This window comes from Molothrus ater, chromosome 4 (assembly GCF_012460135.2).
Source record: "Molothrus ater isolate BHLD 08-10-18 breed brown headed cowbird chromosome 4, BPBGC_Mater_1.1, whole genome shotgun sequence".
In the NCBI taxonomy this organism is placed as follows: domain Eukaryota; kingdom Metazoa; phylum Chordata; class Aves; order Passeriformes; family Icteridae; genus Molothrus; species Molothrus ater.
This window is the reverse complement of record NC_050481.2, coordinates 59072229-59090378: the sequence shown is the minus strand read 5'-3', so window position 1 is coordinate 59090378 and position 18150 is coordinate 59072229. Positions and strand designations below refer to the sequence as shown.

At 40.2% G+C, this 18150-nt stretch overlaps 1 protein-coding gene across 1 annotated transcript; it reads right to left on the bottom strand.

Moving 5' to 3' along the window:
• Positions 1-252: 252 nt before the first annotated feature.
• HS3ST1 (heparan sulfate-glucosamine 3-sulfotransferase 1) lies at positions 253-11613 on the bottom strand. The gene is made up of 2 exons (XM_036382519.2): positions 11491-11613; positions 253-2937 (listed from the first exon to the last, which is right to left on the bottom strand). Exon 2 carries the CDS (start codon positions 2807-2809, stop codon positions 1850-1852), a length of 960 nt encoding a protein of 319 aa, XP_036238412.1. The 5' UTR covers positions 2810-2937; positions 11491-11613; the 3' UTR covers positions 253-1849.
• Positions 11614-18150: the final 6537 nt, after the last annotated feature.

The following is an 18150-nucleotide window of genomic DNA, read 5'->3' as shown; positions in this document are numbered from 1 at the left end:
TGGTACTATGATTCTGCTATTTTTGGCATCTGCCTCATGTAAGATTTGACATTATTGCCACCCTCCTTTTGTATATTCTGGGTAAGCAGTGAACCATTCAGACACAACCCAGCAGCAAACAACTTTCATATCAATAGCAACAGGCTGCAGCTAAGCTCTTAAGTAACATTTAGCTGAAATCTAAACTGGAGTTGAATCCTAAATTCTGGTCTTCCAAACTAGAAACTAAAGAAAAAAAACAGAAAGGAAAAATGCAATTCAGAAAATATTTTATTGAGTACAATACCATTTCATTGTAGGTTTTATAAAACACCGCCAACCTCTCTGAGGTTGAATACAGCTTGGGCAGGTGCACAAGGAGTGGGAGAGAGGGACAGCATCTGCAAATTTTCATGCAAAAGGCATAATATGGGATATTTGCATCCAGATGATACCTTGTTATAGTGCCCAAGTTTGCACTAGCTCACCAGAAAAAAATGAATGAATCTACATTTAAATTTTATAAAGGATTGTAACAATCAGCTAAAAGTTCAAATTTACTGGGTGTTGCCATTGCACATTCAACAACTAAACTCAAGATCATGAAATAAAAATCAGTAGCTTGGATTGAAAGTACTGTGAGAAGCCTTGTGTGGAAACTGGATTAACTCTTAACTCCAGAAACTGATGGTTAACAAGACATCATAACCACTGTAAATAAGGATAACTGCAGTTTTTACCAATGTACTAACATCTGACTTCCATTTTTAGCAGATGGAAAACAAGGCAAGTTCCTGGAATTTGGGTTAATCCCACAACACACATCTAATCAAGACCTGGCATCGTGGTAGTTGGAAGGAGATTAAAGAAATAGTAGTCCATAGGCAAGCTGCAGTTGCATGAAGCAACTGAAAACCCATAGAAAGCAGCCTTAAGTAGGGGACAAATGTGGAAATATTTATATGAATGAAGTTGCTGCTTACTGGAATGTAGACCAACTAATTTTTCTGGTGTGTTTACTTTCAGTGATGGTAAAGCATAAATGCGCTATGAAATGTAGGAACAGTCAAAAGCAGCCTTGAAAAAGTCTCTATATTGCTTAAATTCTCTCAACCATACCTCTTTATGAAGTATGCATACATTCAGAGACTGGAAGTTTTCAGGTTGACCATATTTCTACAGCTAACTGTATTTTATGAGCTGGTCCCCACAGAATCTTTAAAAATCTGCCATGAAACCTGCACTGTACTGCCAAAGAATTGAGGAGCACTTGTTATAACAGTGAATATGAACGTTAAGTATAGCAGTTAATATATCAAATTACACAGAGACTTCCATTGTCCTTTGGGTGTGCATTTTCCAACATGTGTAAGTACCACCACTTTGACAGGAAATAATTTCATAAAGCAGGATTGAACAATTTGTTAACTACAACAGTATTTTCAAATGGAAAAGAAATTATTAATCCACACTTTAAACTAAGAAAAATGGAAAGGTAAAATTTAGCATATTCATTAGCAATTAGAGAAAATAGTCCAGGAAGGCCAAAGTATTCAAATAATTCAGAAATGTTCTGTCGAAATGAATTTCTTATTTATTAAAAAGACAACACATTCTCAAGAGAGCACCTTCTGCAATGAAATAATTTAGTTTCTTCATATAGACACATCATACACAATGTTAACAACCATGAAAAACAATACAAAATGCTTTCAAATTTAACAAGTAGAAAAATATAACTAGTATATATGGCAATTGTGAATCTAATACTGTACAGAAGTATTTATGGATTTTACAAATAAATAATAGCTTAAATGCCCTTTTTAAATCTTCTAACTGTACACTGGAACATATGTTCTGATGCTTACCACTAACTTGCCACAAACGTGTGCCAGTCAAATGTTCTGCCCACAAGCTCAAAAAACTTCTTGTTGGGTTCATGGAAATATTCCTGCAGTTTCTCGAGTAACCGCGTGTCCACTTGTGGGTGTGCTCGTCCTTTGGACTCGTGTAAGCAGCGCTCTCTCCCACTGTCCCTTAGGCAGTAGAACCCCTTAGTTTTATTGAAATAAAAGTTTGAAGCATTTATCTGTGGCGATAACTTCAGAAATCTCTCTACCTTTTCTATTTCTGGAAAGGGATCTTTGATTAGTCTATCCCCATCTACAATGTGGATATGATCAAGAGGAAAATACTTCAGCCAGTTCTGCATGTGAATGTAGTATAAGCTTCTGTTTATTGCCTTGTAGTCCACATTGAGTTCACCATTTTTTATCAGGAATTGCTCAATGGATGGGTACGGCTTGTGCTTCTGCATGTGGTTGTAGAACACTTGGGTATAATCTGACAGTACTCTCTCGCTTGGGTCTCTTAAGATAAGGAGTAGTCTCATGGATTGGTTCATGCTATAAACTCTTTCAGGCACTTTAGGTGATGTGAAATACGCTGGAGTTTTTTCCACGGTGATCTGATGGGGATACGAGAACGGCATTTGATTAATATACCACTGCAATCCATTCCTGTAATGATCTTCCCAGTCAAAGAAGTGAACTTCACTTTCTGCTGCTGCAATATCTGGATGGAGACTCAACATCTCTAACAAAGCTCTTGTTCCACCTTTTCTCACTCCAATAATAATTGTCTGTGGCAGCTGCTGACATGATCCATTAGAATGAATGTTTTCCTTGAAGTCATTTTTCTGAGATGTTTTCTTTAAAAGCTCTCTCTGAACAGACTGAGAAGTCTCAGCATTTGAATTTATAGCTGGTCTGGAAGGCACTATCTGAGGTTGAACAATTAGCAACACAGCTCCCAGCAGAAAAGCTGCCATGACAGAAGTTCTTAGTCTGCTTTCACTCAAGCGGGTGATAGGGCATAGAGCGATTTCCACCAAAAACAACCCTTAAAAGTGGTTTTTGTTTTGCTGAGCAAATGTGTTTTTCTCAAGCAAAAACTTCACTGAAAGAGGGAAAAGAAAAAGCACATTATTTTATATCCAGCCACACTGCAAATATCTTTTTCTGTTCAAAGCTGAACAAACTTTAGCTTTCCCAACTCCAGGCTCATAGATAATTTAGTACAATTAAATGTTTTAAAAGACAGGCATACGCAACAATGCCATAAGAAAATTATTTCCTGACATCAGGAGACATGAATATTATGAATCTTTCATTTGCACACAGGGTATTATTAGTTATTATTTTTAAAAAATCTGATTTCCTTGGTGTTGAACCACAATCAAAAAATAATTGTTTTTTTAGTCTACAAGAATAGGTTTGTCTTAGAAACAAAACATAAAAAGGAAAAGGTGTGAAGGGGACCAAAAGAGCATGCCTAAAAGCTGAGGGTCTTGTAGGATGTCTGGGAATTACAGCCTCTCAAAAACCATGTAACAGCAACCTTAGAAATCAAGCCTCCTGGGAAAAAGGCTCATGCAATGTAGATAGAGCTGTCCAACATGAGAAGGCAACACTCTCCTAGGAAGGAATTAGGAGGAGCTCTAGGTAAATAGCACACCAAGGAAAAGTTGAATTTTGTGTCATTTTTAAGTGAAGTTAACTTTTGCTTTGTGCTTACTTGTTTTTAAGGATAAAATAGGTGGCTTGCACACTGGCCCTGCAAAGAGGTAAGATAATGAAACCATAGACTATAGTATGACTGAATCAACAAAACACTGTGGTGTTTTGAAGAAGACCTGTGGTTCCCAACTCCATACTCAGGAAAGAAAATACACAATGGGTACTTCTGAAGGTCATTTCAAGAGTTAGCCAGCAAGCTGCTGTGATGTAAAGAACTAAGTTTAGGCTTTATCAAAAGACTACTAAATACCACCACTGAACACCCTTTAAAGGTCAGGGTATTTTTAATGCAATGTTTGAAGTGAAATTGTAACGGTTTCACACATAGTAGAGCTCTTAGATTGTTGCAGTATGAGCAGGCTATGTACACAAGCTCCCTGAATTACAATGTCTTCCGAAGACTTTATACCCTCAGTGAAGGGCTGGTGTGGATTTAAGTATTGTCTAATTCCACTTAGAAGCAGAAGCCATGACAGCTGAGTACCTGACTGCTTTGCCTTAACAGGCTACTGTAATTAGGAATTTAAGCCTGGAACAGCACATACTGTGCCAACTAAAAAGGGCTGAAATATGAAATTACATATGAACAACCTGAGGAAATGCAAGGGCTAGGTTTTGGAAATTCTCCAGAGAATGTGAAAAGAAACTAATGACTTTTCCCCAATAACCTAAGTCCCAGTGCAACAAGGACTAATGATGTGTTTCTAAGTAATCTAAAGTTCTGTTTGATAGCTTTGCATTTACAGAGGTCATGACTCCATCCTGAACGGAACAGGTCTGCTTCCTGATGTTTTCTACTGATTATCACTTCGTTGCTTTCTCTTTTTCCATTTTTAACGGGCTACAAGACAGCAATATTGTTAGGAAGCAGAAATAGAGGCTGCAAAGAAAGAGAAGCAAAGTATCATGATGTGAAGTTAAGAGAGAGGACCTCCTTGTATGCCCACAGGCTTTGAGCTTCTGGGCATAACTTGTCTCAGGCTATTCTGCAATGTCTAATGTGAGGCAATTCTGCAGAGGAATTTGGGTTTTTTTTCCGTTTTTGGCCACTGTTAACTTTTCTCTGTCTGGAAGAGTTCCATTTCATCTGTCATCATTAGTCTTCTGCTCTCTTTCCCTGTCCCCACCATTCTTCCTAATCATTCTCAGCTTAATCTATATCACTTTTAACAAGAAATAGTATTAATAGCCCCACAGTGTGGCTGTTGACGGAGGAAGACACTGGGTGACAGAAAATTCAATATAGGTAAATTCACTGAGCTATGCTGCCACAATATTGAGCAGCAATGGGAGCACAGGCTACAACACCAGCCAGATTGGATCAGCAACTGATGGGCAGTTCAGTACATAAGAACAACAAAACATCAACTCTGTTGAATTTTAAGGTCACAGATTAAAGGAATAGCCACTTACTTCACAGTATATTTTAAGTCACTGGCTCCATAAATAGTAAGCCGGAGCAGTTGTCTTAACACCTTATTGGAAAAGCATAATAGGATTCTAGCAAGGAACAGGTTGAACTGTGTGGAAAGAAGTGAATTTAAAGCCTTCTGGTAGGAACACTTATTTCTTAATAGTCAGGTTGAAGCATGCTATGCTAACAGCCAAGTTCTTTAACAGACTATCTCTGGAAAAATTAAATTTTAGGTGTTGGTCTCATAGTCACAGCATACTGCTGGATTGGAAAGGGGGGGGGGGGGTTTGGTGTGTGTGTGTAGATTTTTTTTTCCCCTGCTATTGTTGGGGGATTTTTGGGGTGTTTTGTTTTCTCTTTGAAAAAGAAAATTAATGCTATGTATTAATTCATTGGGATTCTTAATTTGTAACTCATAATTTGCATACTAGTCAGTCACCAACTTTTTTATTCCAGCCTTCCTGTGGCTGAATATAGCAAAGGAACTTTTGACAAAAAGACATAGCAAGGTGTCTCTTCATCCTAGCTCTACTCTTGTCTTAGCCAGCATCTTTGAAATCAGAATATGTGGGATATTACAGGTGTGGTACCAGGGCCCCCACCTCAGGCAGGCTTTTGAGCCTCAGTGGAGCTCTGCCTCAATGTCTTCCCAATGTTAAAGACTTCTGTTGGACACAGCTTTTTCTAAATACACAAAAGCAACTGTTTCCTGTTCCAATATGAAGTCTCACTGCAACACAGGAATATCTTTTGTTTCAGACATACAGAACTTCCTTGTTCCTCCTCAGCTATTTGTTCAGGTGCACATCCTCCACTGCAGAACACCTCTACTGTATTGGTAGCATTTATTTTATGCACTTCCAAGAAACCATATCAGTAACTATGTCATCCAGAGTACCTATATGCTATTGCTGTTTTGTTTGCAAGTAATAAAGCTTTGTCTGCCTTTTCTTTCCATTCTAGTTTGTTTCTCTCAAACTGTATAGGCCTGATATCTGGATCAATTATTTTGTTTTGTTAGACAAATGCTACACAATGGACATGGCTGTGCCTCTAAATTCAGCATAAAATACACGATGTGTGAGAAGAGTGGTCTTCAGGAATAAAGCAGCATGTAAATGGGTTGTCACTCAGCTCTTATGTCCTACATTCTCTTTAATGCTTTAGGTCAATCTGAAGTTTGGTGTCTAGAATTACAGTGGTTTATATAAAATGATGCAAACGTGTATTCCATAGCCTTATAATTTGTGGGTCTGAAAAACTCTTTCAACAATAAGAAGAATGCACTGAGGAGTTTAAAGCAGGCACTTTGCCAAGTTACTTTGCTGCTTTAAGAATTCTCTCCACTGCATCCACAAGTCATGCAGAGCATTCATGACTTCACTTGACGACTCTGTATTCCAGATTAGCTCAAAAAATTTGACAGCCATTACTTTTGTATTTGCTACAAGTAAATGAGCAAGTTGTAAAAGAAACACAGTTTATGTTAAATGGTGCTTTGAAGATTATACCAAGACTTTTCAAGAACTCTGATTGCTTTTGCTTAATCTTTTTTTAGCTTTCTCCAATTAATTAGTGAAATGTGCCATCCTGTTTATTTAACCAGATTCAATGTGGACTTTATTATTAAAGCCTCTTCAGCAGTAATAGTAACTTGGAAATAAATAGAAAACTTAATCAGTAAATGCAGAATGATGGCCAGAGGCTGTCATATGTCATCGACTTTTAAGCCTGTTTCAGTACTCTTTGAAACCTGTATCACTATTTTGTAATTTTTGATATTTCTTACTATTATAAAAAGGTATTTTAATGCCTCTGTATGTGTGTCATCAGTGACATTGCCTAAACTACCTAGATTATATAGACTTCTTAGTTTAATATGAATTAACAAAATTAGGTATTTTTTTCCTAGACTTGTAACTTCATTTCTGATGGGAATTGGATAGGGTTAGATTTAGCTCTGAACTTTCAAAAGAACCTCTGAGTTAGCTGCCCAAGTGGTAGGAAGAGGCATAAGAGTGTCTGTAGGGCAGTCAGTAAGCATCAGGCAAAGTCTTACCTCACAAAAAAAGCCCACAGCAACACACTGGGACGTTCAGCAGAGATAATGGGACCCAGTTACTACCAGGACAGTCACTAGGAGAGGTAAGCCAACATCCTTTCCATAAGCATGCAAATGACTTCACCTTCATTAAAGAGAAGTTGTGTTTTCCTGGTTCTTTAGGGACTGTGGACAAACAGGTCAAGTTTCAAATGGCCTCACTTTATTTCCTTGTAGAACTGAATCCCATCACTGGAGAGATCTCTGCACAGCCATCTAAAAATACAGTCTGGACTGAATGAGAACTATACTTCACTTGCTGAAGTTTGTCTGTAGAGGGAGATTAGAGCTGAAAATCAGAGCAAGGCACTCTGTTCTTATAAAGAATACTCAGTTTTGCTGATGTGATAGAACCTCAGGACAATTTGTGGACTGTATTTTCCCTTGCACATATTTGGGTACACAGTACTGCAAAATATAAGATTAACATTGCTGCTTAAACCAAGCTATGCTGTACAACCCACACATCTGCTATGCTGGCTTCTTCTGTTGGTAAAAAAAATTCCCTACTGAGATAACCAACTTCCTAAACTGATAAAGACTCAGTGTTCTGAACATCTGTATTCAGTGATGTGCTTTAAAAAAACAAACTAGAGCAATTGCAGTGTACTTGAAATCCTTCAAGAACTCATTGATATGAACAGTATATTCCTATCCTCTAATAGTAGACTCTGTCCACCACAAGATGTATTGCTTAGTTGTTTATTTTAGCTCAAGTGCCACTTTATACCCTGGTAACATAAAAATTCCCAGTACAGCTATCACTTAAAGCTCAGCCAAGAGCAGGAAAGGAAAGGGAGCAAGTTTTTTTTTAATTATTTTAAAATTTTATTCAATTTATGAAATGAGTTTTTTTCTTGAAAATATATTCTGCTTTTTTAAAAATTTTTATCTATTAAACTATCACAATGACCTCTCCATGAAGAAATTCTTCCTATACTTCCGACTGCATACACTTGTGGTTTTTAATCCCATTTTAACAAAAGTTTTAAACAACATTTGCCAATGAAATGCTTGAATTCTAGTTTCCAGTAATTAACTACAAATACTTTCCTACATTAGTGAGTGCTACAGAGATAGGTGGAAGGAAAGAGGTAAGTAAAAGAAATAGAACTACATACTACTGAAGGTCTCTAAAACCATCAACTATTGATCACACCATGATATATCAAAAAAGTCATTTGCACATTAAGAAGAGACATGAAACTGCATGCAACTGTATAAACCTGTCTTAACAGTGCCTAGGTGATATGTACATTTCCCAAATTACATTAAAACTGCTGCACAACCAGCAAAGATTAAACCATGGCTTTAACTTTTATAGTCAGATGTTAAGAAATCTAATAATAATTTCAGTGCTGTTAAGATGAGATACTGTCTATCAGCAGTAAAACTTCAGAAATACACTTTAAAAGGCCTTTAAATTTTGGGAAGGGGAACTTCACAAAATGAGAAAGGCTGACTTGGTCGGAAGTATTTTTGGCTGAAATCTGCTGCATTTCTGCACCTGCTGTGATAAATAGAGTTTATGCAAATTTGATAGGCCACCAGTTCATGACTTCTAAAGGACTTCAGCTCCAGTGTGAGCAGCAAGGTAGCAAATTTACAATAGACTGTGGTTATATATAACATGCTCTCTTTCTTAAGGCCAGAAGGGACCATTCTAATCTTTCATGGCAAGAGATCATAAAAATTGTTAGAAGAGAAAATACCCGAGATTTCAGAGAACCTCATGCAGGTAAAAAAAAATGGACATTACACCAGAATAAAAATAACTTGAAAAGCTCAGGATGCACAAAATTTTTTTGTACTGAATAGTAATATGGAATCCCCTTAACCCCTTCTAGCAATTTTTTAAAATACCTGTCAGGATTCAATTTTTTTTGTAAAGAGGGTACACTGTACCACTGCCTCCTCTACCCCCTCCATGAACCCAAATGGTCAATTCAAAATCCAGAAATCACTCCCCACCCCACTTTCCAAGCAAAATGGGTCACATTCTAATTAGGAAGCTGAAATCGATTGCACAGTTAATAGAGTTGCCTCCTAATTCATCAAAGCTGTCCCTAAGAAAACAGCATGGGTGAAAAGATGGCTCCGTCCTGTCTTGCCCCCTCTCAGGACAAAGGCTCACCTTAACTGGATGTATTAAAATAGGGAACACAGGAGACTAATCAATCCCATTCTCATTTCCTTTGCCAAGCAAGTTCTTGCCTCTTACACAGGGATGTAAGCCCCGTTTCAAATACCGGTAATTTACAACAAAAATAAAAACAACAACAAAAAAATCTCCACACCTCAAAATAGTCATTTAGTTCATATTCCAAGTAGACTTCTGTGTCTTCCACTCTCCTGCCTTCAGAATAACATTGGAGCAGGGTGAATACTGGTGAGGTCATCACTGTATTAGACTTAGCTAAACCAATCAATTTACTGAGCAAAGCTCTACACGGTGACCTGGAGGGAACCCTCCTGTTCTGGAGTGACAAATGAGGTGACCAGCAGGATCTCCCATCTTGGTCTGCCTTAGCATACTGCAGTTTTGTTTTTCTCATTATCAAAAGTTTTCATGGCAATCCATCAGCTCCAACATATTTTTGGGCTCTGATATCTTATGCGCTGTGAGTGGCATTTCTAGATGAGGGAAGGGAGAGATCCCAGGTTAGTGAGACTAATAAAAACATTTTTTTATTTCCTCTCATAAAAAGCAGAAGAGTTGTATTTATGTGTACATCCATGCATGGATTGGAAAGTGTTTCCCATCCCCTCTGTTTTTCTGTAATGCCTGTGTAAGCATATGGATAGTTCAGAATAACCAAGGTAGTATCCTGACAAGGAAAGGGACACAGATGGGAAACTGGCAATCCTCAGGCTGGAATTTGCTCTGTCAAATTAGGGTCTCCACTGCAACAAACAGCTGGCCTTGCTTCAGGTGCATAACCTTCTTGCTGAACTACCAGAGGTAATTTTGGTTATGTAGTATCAAAACTAAGAGGAGAAAAAAGGAGGGTGGGTCCTGAAAGGGTGGATGTGCAAGAGAGAGCTGAAGTTGATGCCAGTGACTGTGCTCTTACTGAGAGGTGCTCGTTTCTGAGCAACGTGAGAAAGTCACTTATTCGGAGAGTGTAACAAATGCTGGCAGATGTAAATTGCAACAGTTATTATATTTATACTTACAAATTATGCTTGATAGCCAGAGAATATATATATATTCACCAAACTGAATGTGTTCTACTATGTTCCATTTGCCATACATACTGCAGAAGCTCTCTCTCAGTGGGAGTGGGCACTGCATGGATCTCTCATGCCAGAAGGATGCTCCCTGCAGACATTCTATCCCCATGCCATTCAAGCATGATATTCCTGGAACTTCACAGGTATTTTTGCTTTCCACACCAAAATCCAAAGAGGAACAGTCTTGAAACTGGGAAAGCCCTTAACCCACTATACTGACAGAGAAAGGAAGGAGAATAATGTACTTTAATTCCCAGTCACCTGAGGTGATTGAACTGCCTGTACTCAGCTGCGTGCCCCCTCCTGATCTTTTGAATGTCTGGCTGGAAGATGAGACCAAACCCAAACTCTTCCATCTGAAGGCTACCACCCCTCTCTCTCAGCATCCTTTTACCCCCAAAAGACTAGAACTGCACACACCTTTATCCTAGGAAAGCACACCGAGAACTGCAGTAACCGAGCCTTTGCTGTACTACTCTAGGGTGCCGGTGCTTCAAAACAGAAACGAGCTCGAATTAAGGCTTTGTGCCCTCCTGCCAAGCCCCAAGGACCACTGTGCCCCCAGCCGCACGCCGCTCGCCAGGCTCCAGCTCAGCACGCTGCATCCCGCCGGCTCCAGCATTATGTGAGGGAGCGAGCGGATCGAAGATGCTCAGCAGAGCTTTAGCAAGTGTTCTCCCGTCAGGCAGGCGCCCCGCTTCCAGAGCTCCACCACTCTGCCCTTACTTGTGCTTGTCATTTTGCCACAAGAGAAAGAAGATGAAGAAAGTGCCCAGGAGCCGCACCTGGCCAGGTGCTGCCGAATACTTTGCTGCTCCCCCCCGCTTTCTCTCCTACCCCCACCGTCAGCGCTGCCTCCCAGAGCCCGGCTCCGTGAGTCCGGAGGGCTGAGGCAGCTCGGCGCGTCCCTGCCGAGGCTGGGGGACAGCTCTCCGGTACCGCCCGGCCGGGCAGACGCTCCGCAGCCCCACAGCGGCGCTCGCCCGCCGCTGCCGCGGGGCTCCCACCTGCCGGCAGCAGGTGCCGGGCGGGCGGCGGCGCCGGGCGGCAGCGCCAGCGCTCCCCGGGGGCGGCAGAGCCCACCCCAGGCCGCCGGCACCCTCGCCCACCCCGAACTTCCCACACGGCCAGCGCAGCGCCCGGCCCGGCGCGCCGCTCCCCTCCGCGGCACCCGCCTCACTCACCGCCAGGGCGCGGGGCCGGGGGACAGCGCTCGCCCCGCTCTTCCATGGGCGCCCGCGGGTGGCGGTGGCGGCGTCCGGGGCAGCGCGCCCGGCGGCGGCGTGCGGGGGGCTGCGGGGGGCTGCGAGCGCCCGCTGTCGCCCGCCTCACCCGGCCGGCAGCGCCGCAGCCCGAGCCTGGCGCCGGCTCGTTTGTAGCGCCCCGCCCGGCCCGCGTCACGGCCAGGCCCCGCCCGGCCCGCGGGCTGCGAGCGCCGCGCCGGGCGCGGGCAGAGAGGCGGCGGCCCCTGTGCTCGGGTGTGCGTGCCCGCGAACACAGGACGGTGTGTAAATGGGGTTCGCCCGAATAGTATCACCGGTCCGGGGAAAGGAGTGGTTGTGCGCAGCAAACGCACCTGCCCCCGCCTCCATAAAATCCTAGAATATCTTGTATTGGAAGGACGTACAAGGATCCGTGAGTCCAGAAGGGAGGGACGCACAAGGATCAAGGAGTCCAAGTCCTTCGATTGCCTCCTTCCTGTACTTATAAAAATACCACCCATGCGAGGCTGCATGAATAACAGACTTATAGTACTTGTATTTACTTCTTCTACTTCTTGTTTACTTTCTAGGGACTTTACAAAATGGCTCTGATTTTTTTTTTCCTTTTTTTTTTTTTTCTCCTGAAATGCTTTCTGTTCAGCCAGATGAATTTGAAGCAGTATGGATGTCTGGAATGACTGAAATACTGTTCCTTAAGAGCAGTGGGGAAAAGACCTTCTGGGGATTTAAGTGCTAGGATTAATTTATTGAAATAGATCTTTATTTACCATAAACTGAACTGTGTTTTCTTTAAAGAAAAAATGAGTTTAAACTGGCACTAACATACTGCATCCATTATTTCAACAGCCAAAGTCTTGAAATTTACTGTAAGCAAAATACAGGCCCAAATAAAATTTAAAAAAAATTAAATTCTCAGTTTATTTTGGTCAATTCCTTGTAGTTTAAAAGATCTGACACAGGTAGGGTATTCCCAAAGAAAGTCTATTAGCACTGGTTCTACACAGGTCTTTGGTTTTTTTGCCTGAAGTGATGTAGTTCAGACAATTCTGTCAGGACTCTGGGGTGTATCTTGTCAAGTTCCACGAAATTGTGTATGCTCAGGTTCTTCAAGTAGGTGACAAATGTGATCTGTACTTACAGTGAGAGGTACTTTGTTTCCCCAGTCCCCATCCTGCTGTCCATCCATGACAGAAGTGTGGGAAGAGTGGTTGCCATTGAAGGCTGTGGCAAAAAAGTGTTTTGGTACCTCAATCTCCTCATCCATTGAGCAGTGTTGTTTATCAGGTGGTTACACCTTCCTGACCGTCTCAGCAGGGATGTATCTTCATTAACCATGGGCTGTGACCTGCTCACACCTCATTTACTCCCTGGAGTGCCAGGCTGTGGGAATGTTGGGTCACACTCACCAAAACCCAACGTAGTGCACTAGTGTTATGCACAAATATTCATGTTGTAAATTTTCTTATATCCTTCATCTTCAGCCTTGGCCTGCACTGATAATATAACAGGAGGCAAAGCTACCAATTATGGAACTCTGCATTCTAAGCATGACTTCTGTTGGGGGAAGCAGAACAAAGATGATATGTTTATTAAAGTATCACCGGCAATTTCAAGTGGTTTAGAGGAAGTAGCTGTGTTTGTGGAGCTATTTTGTTTACAACCATTTACTTCCAGCCTTGAAATATGCAACAGAACATCTGAGGAGTGAAGAGAACTCAATTATGTTTTTAAAAGAGTATCTCCAAGTTGAATTTTGTTAAAGGTTTTCAAGAAACAAATGTAAGTACTTAAGAAAAATAGGACGGTATAACTATAAATGTATTTTATTTTATGGTTTTGCATATTTAGCATTTAGTATGTTTTCTATATTTAAGTGTACTGTATCATTGCAGTGTGGTTGCTTTAGCACCAAGAGATATGTACAAATACTTTACTTTTAATGTTTTAAAATAGAGCATTTCACATGAGTGTTTACTGAAAAAGCCCAAAACAATAATACTGTCTTTTTACTTTGTATTTTTATACCTTTCCATATGTTTTATTACAAATCTGAGAGTCTACTAGAGAAATACATTTATTTGTGATTAGCCTTGCTGTTTAACCCTGCTATTTATGTCATGACTGTGAGTTTTGATTGTCTTGGAAACAGGTTAAAACCAAAAATCTTAAACATTGTTCAGCTATAGACCTGCATAGTTCAGTCATAAGGGATCACTATTTCTTCCATGTGATCTATAGATCAAATATCATAATACTAATGTCATTTTTAATACCCAGTCTTGATATAAATGAATCAAAAGATGAAAAAAATCATCATTTCTTTATTGTTCCAATCATGAACTATCTTTGGTGTCAAAATAATAACATAAAGCATCTGTGTACCTTTTTATCTGAAGGTATCTAAGTGTAACTTCAAGCCACTGTTTTATATTATCACCCTCCCAGGTAGATTAATGATATGTTTTGCCTAAAAACATACTTTCTTATTCTAATTAGGTCATTTCTCAGTATTCTTTTTCCTTTTTAATAAGCTAAACAAAGTGATCTCTTGCAGCGTCTCACAGATAGGCTCAAGAAAGTTTAGATTTAATTACTTTTCTTCACTTTTCACAAGGTTTCATCAGTGAGTACAATACTGATGCTTAATATTGACAATGGAAGCATTTTCACAATGCTTTGATAATCAATCCCAATTGCCAATAAGGTTTCAAGATTTACTGGTTATGCAGTTCTTAAGCTATTTCAAGTACCTTTCATTGTTATGTAATCCTTACTTTTTAAATTCAGATGTTCCAAGCTACTAAATTTGATGCTTTATGAGAGCATTTTGCCTTCACACTTCTCTTTATCAAGCAAATTTGTAATTTCCTCAAAGGAGATTTATTTGACATGATGGTGGTAGTTTCTCTTCAGCTGTGGGTAAAGTGGTAAGAAAGAGTGACATTGAGTCAACAGTGCCATATTTTTGTTTTGCTAATTGAGTAATGACTAATTTAGAAAAAGGAAATGAAACTTCTTAAAGCCAAAGGAATGAGAAAGGAAATGAAAAATATCAGTGCAACATTGCCAATACTTATTTATGCTTCCCTCAATATCCAAAAATGACGATGTGAAAAATGGGGTTACCGAAGTTCTAGCACATCCTGAATGACTGACATGTGCCATAAAGGCAAAAGGAAGTCTGTTCTGCCCAAAGATTAAATTAAATGTGAGCCTGCTTAGAGGAAAAAAACTCTGCTGGAGGAGATGGCAAATGATTCAGAGCCAAGATTGAATAACTGGGGATTGAGCTGAGGACAGGACCCGTGTTAGAGACAGGAGGACAGCAGAGGTGGGATGGCTGCACAGCAGGGAAGGAGAAGGTGGTGACTCACTGGAAGCACTGTGGCTCCCAGGACAGAGCCCAGTGCCTCTCAGCCAGCACTGGAGGTGGCTTTACTGCTGGCTCAGCCCTGGAGCTGGCTGAAGCAGCTCCCAGGACAGCCTGGGGAGCATTGGATTCATGCTGTCATAAGCAGCAGAGGGATTTGAAAACTTTATTTCAAACACTGTGCTTCTCACAATAGGTGTTTTGGAGATGCAGAGGTGGAAAGTAGCTGAAAGAGCAAAGACACAAAAATTTTTTAATTGAAGAAATAGTTAGAGCTTTCTGTGTACAGTCTATGTTGGAGCTGCCTGTTATGCAACAAAATTTACATTTGTCAGGTTCAAGTAATGCAGATATGACTTAAGAATTCAGACTCACAGGTTTCTATTTTGTCACCAGGGAATACTCTAGGGAAATCAGGGAGGAATTAGTGGTGTTATCCAGTCAGCTAATGGAATTCAGATGTAGAATTTTAAAATACAATTAAATAGGTATACATTGTAATGTTATTTTAAATTCAGGAAATAAAAGGTGTATTACTTCAGGTCCAAAATTTACAGAAAATGTGTCTAACTTAGGGCAGGAGTGTAAGGACAAGAGTAAGGCACCATTTTGACTAGAAAAGCAAAGGAAGTGAAAGGGTAGGGAAGTATGAAAAGAGGTTTGTGGTTGGGAGTGTGAGGTTATAAGCCATCCTTTGCACAAGTACCTCTGAAGAGAAGAGCTGTCCATGAGGTAGAAAAAGCAGGTTGGTTGCTGACAGTAGAAGGCCCAACTGAAATAGGGAAACAAACTGTGGGAATAAGACTAATTCTGAATGGGTAGCAGATTTGAACAAAAATGCAAAAGGCTAATCTGTCAACTTCTTGACAGCTGAGTTTGCTTGTCAGGTGTCCAGTGCTGTTGACAGCCAGCTTTGCTTCTCAGAAGCAGTGATGCTGCATTTAGTAATAGTAATATTGAGGAGATGTAATATTGTGGTCCAGGCTGGGAGCCACCACTACCATATATCCTCTCTATGGTCCAGTATATTTTAAAATTAAGTTCACACCTTAGATTAAGCAATAAAATGCAAGGAAAAGAAGGAAAATGTAGCAGATGGAAAGGAACTGTGTGAGAAGGACCAGACTAGTCTAGCTACAATACTGAAGGAGGTGCAAGGAAAATCTAAAAAGCCTAATCTCCTAAAAATATTTTCAGGGATGATTTAACTACAGAGAATGAGTGAGAGCTTGCAGTATAGATGAGCTTATGAAAGCAAGGCGGAAGTGAAGCATGCAGAGAGGAACCTTACAGTGAAATGAGAGGATAAATGATAATTAAGTGATAATATTGAACATTTCCAGAGAAATAAATAAAGCCTTAGTCTGAATATTCCTCACAGCCCTGCCTCATATCTCAGTTTAGACTTTTATTTAAAATGCTCTCTGTGAAGCACGCAGTGGTGCCATGGCCTTCTGATTCATTTTCTTTAGTCAAACATTCTCAGGTTGGTACTTTAAGCTCCAGGAGCTGAATATCAAGCATGGAGGTTTATAGTGCTCTAAGAAAGAGGCCTGTCAAAATTCTGTAGTTCAGCATAAACTTTTAAGACTTTTCATTTCTCTAACTGTAGTGTTTGCAATAAGAAAGAGATTATCACTTGGTGACTCAAGACTCTGAATCATGGCTTTTACATGATCTGAAGAATGCTGGTTATAACAAAGTAAAGGAAGAAAAAGATTAGTGGCAAGTTGAAAATGGATAAGATTTAAATTCCAGTTCCATGTCAGACTTGTCATAGCTTTGCAAGCAATTAAGACTCTTCCTTTGAGAATGTGGAGTACCCCTTTCAAGGTATTGCTATATGAGGAGAAGGGAATAGGTACAAAATGATAATTTTTGCAATATCATCTTCCCAAACAGCTGTGTGAGTCCAGCAGAGTTGCAGCTGCACAGGATTTCCCACTTTTCTGTTCTGGGTGACATCCTAAATCTAGCAGAGCCTTGCAAAGGCAGCAGAGCTTGCAGGTGCTGAAAAGGCAGGTACATGACTTTCCTCATCCTCACCTTGCTGCTGCTGCACTCAGGCAACTGAGCTTCTGAAAGCAGGAGAAAACCACCAGCAAAGAGAATCTTTTCTTGATGGTTTTGTGCAAACTACCCTGGGAAGACTCCCTTGTGGCTAGGAGCTGGTGAGAAAAAATTAGAATCCATATTTTCAGTGGTACTTAGCCACTTGAAATCAGAAGGGAAAAGTCAAATGCTGTTATATCCATTGGAAATTGCTAGCAGCACACAGACCCTTTTGATGGTGACAGCAATCCATGCATCTGTGTCCTGCTGTGCACTTTCAAATCCAGAAAAAAATGCTAAAGATGGTGGAAGGAGGCAGTGTAAACAACGAATTGCCTTCCCATTCAAGCATTTTTATACTTCCAGATTTGCAATTTCAGACATCTCTCAATGTCAAAAAGCCTCTTGTATTATTTGGGTTTATTATACCTTCAGCCTGAGAGCTGATTTTTTTTTTTCCTACTCACAGCCTTGTACAAATGTAAAGAAATTGCCAGAAGTTCTCTGTAAGAAAAGTTAGTCCATTGCTCAGTCTTCAGGCTACTCTAAATTAGGAATGATTGGCCTTGGGTTATTTTAAAAGAAATAAATTAATGATACGTGTTTGTGATCTTCAGAATGACAGTTTCCCTCTCAGTTTTTAGAGGGCATTGCTGTGATGGAAAGAACCGTTCTGCATTTGTTCTAACCCTCTTTGTTTTTTTGTGCCTGCTACCTGATGGAATATATTATATCAGATGGATTTTTTGGTTTTGTTTGTTTGATTGGGTTTTTTATTTGGTTTGTATTGGGCTTGATAGTTTGTGTGTGTGTGTATATCTATTGCTTTCTTTAGAAGCAAATCCCTGTTGTGCCAAAGTTACATAGTTTGTGAGAACTTAATAGTAATAGGCCAGAACTGATCTGCATGCTCAGTTTGAGTTGTACTCTACTGACATTCTTGGTTAGGTGAAGAAACAACTTTCTCTTGAATTTATGCTCTGCAACTCAAATGAAAACCTGCATGAGGTAGTAAACACAAACATATTTCTTCTAGTACTGCAGTGTATTGTTGAGGGTTGGCCTTTACTCAGCCTTTAGTGTGTGACATGGGCAGGGAATCAGGAATCAAAATGTGTGCTGTACACAGCTCACTCCTAGACAGAGCCTGATAGCACTGCAGCTCTCTGGGATGTCTGCTGGCTTTAAAGGGATTCAAG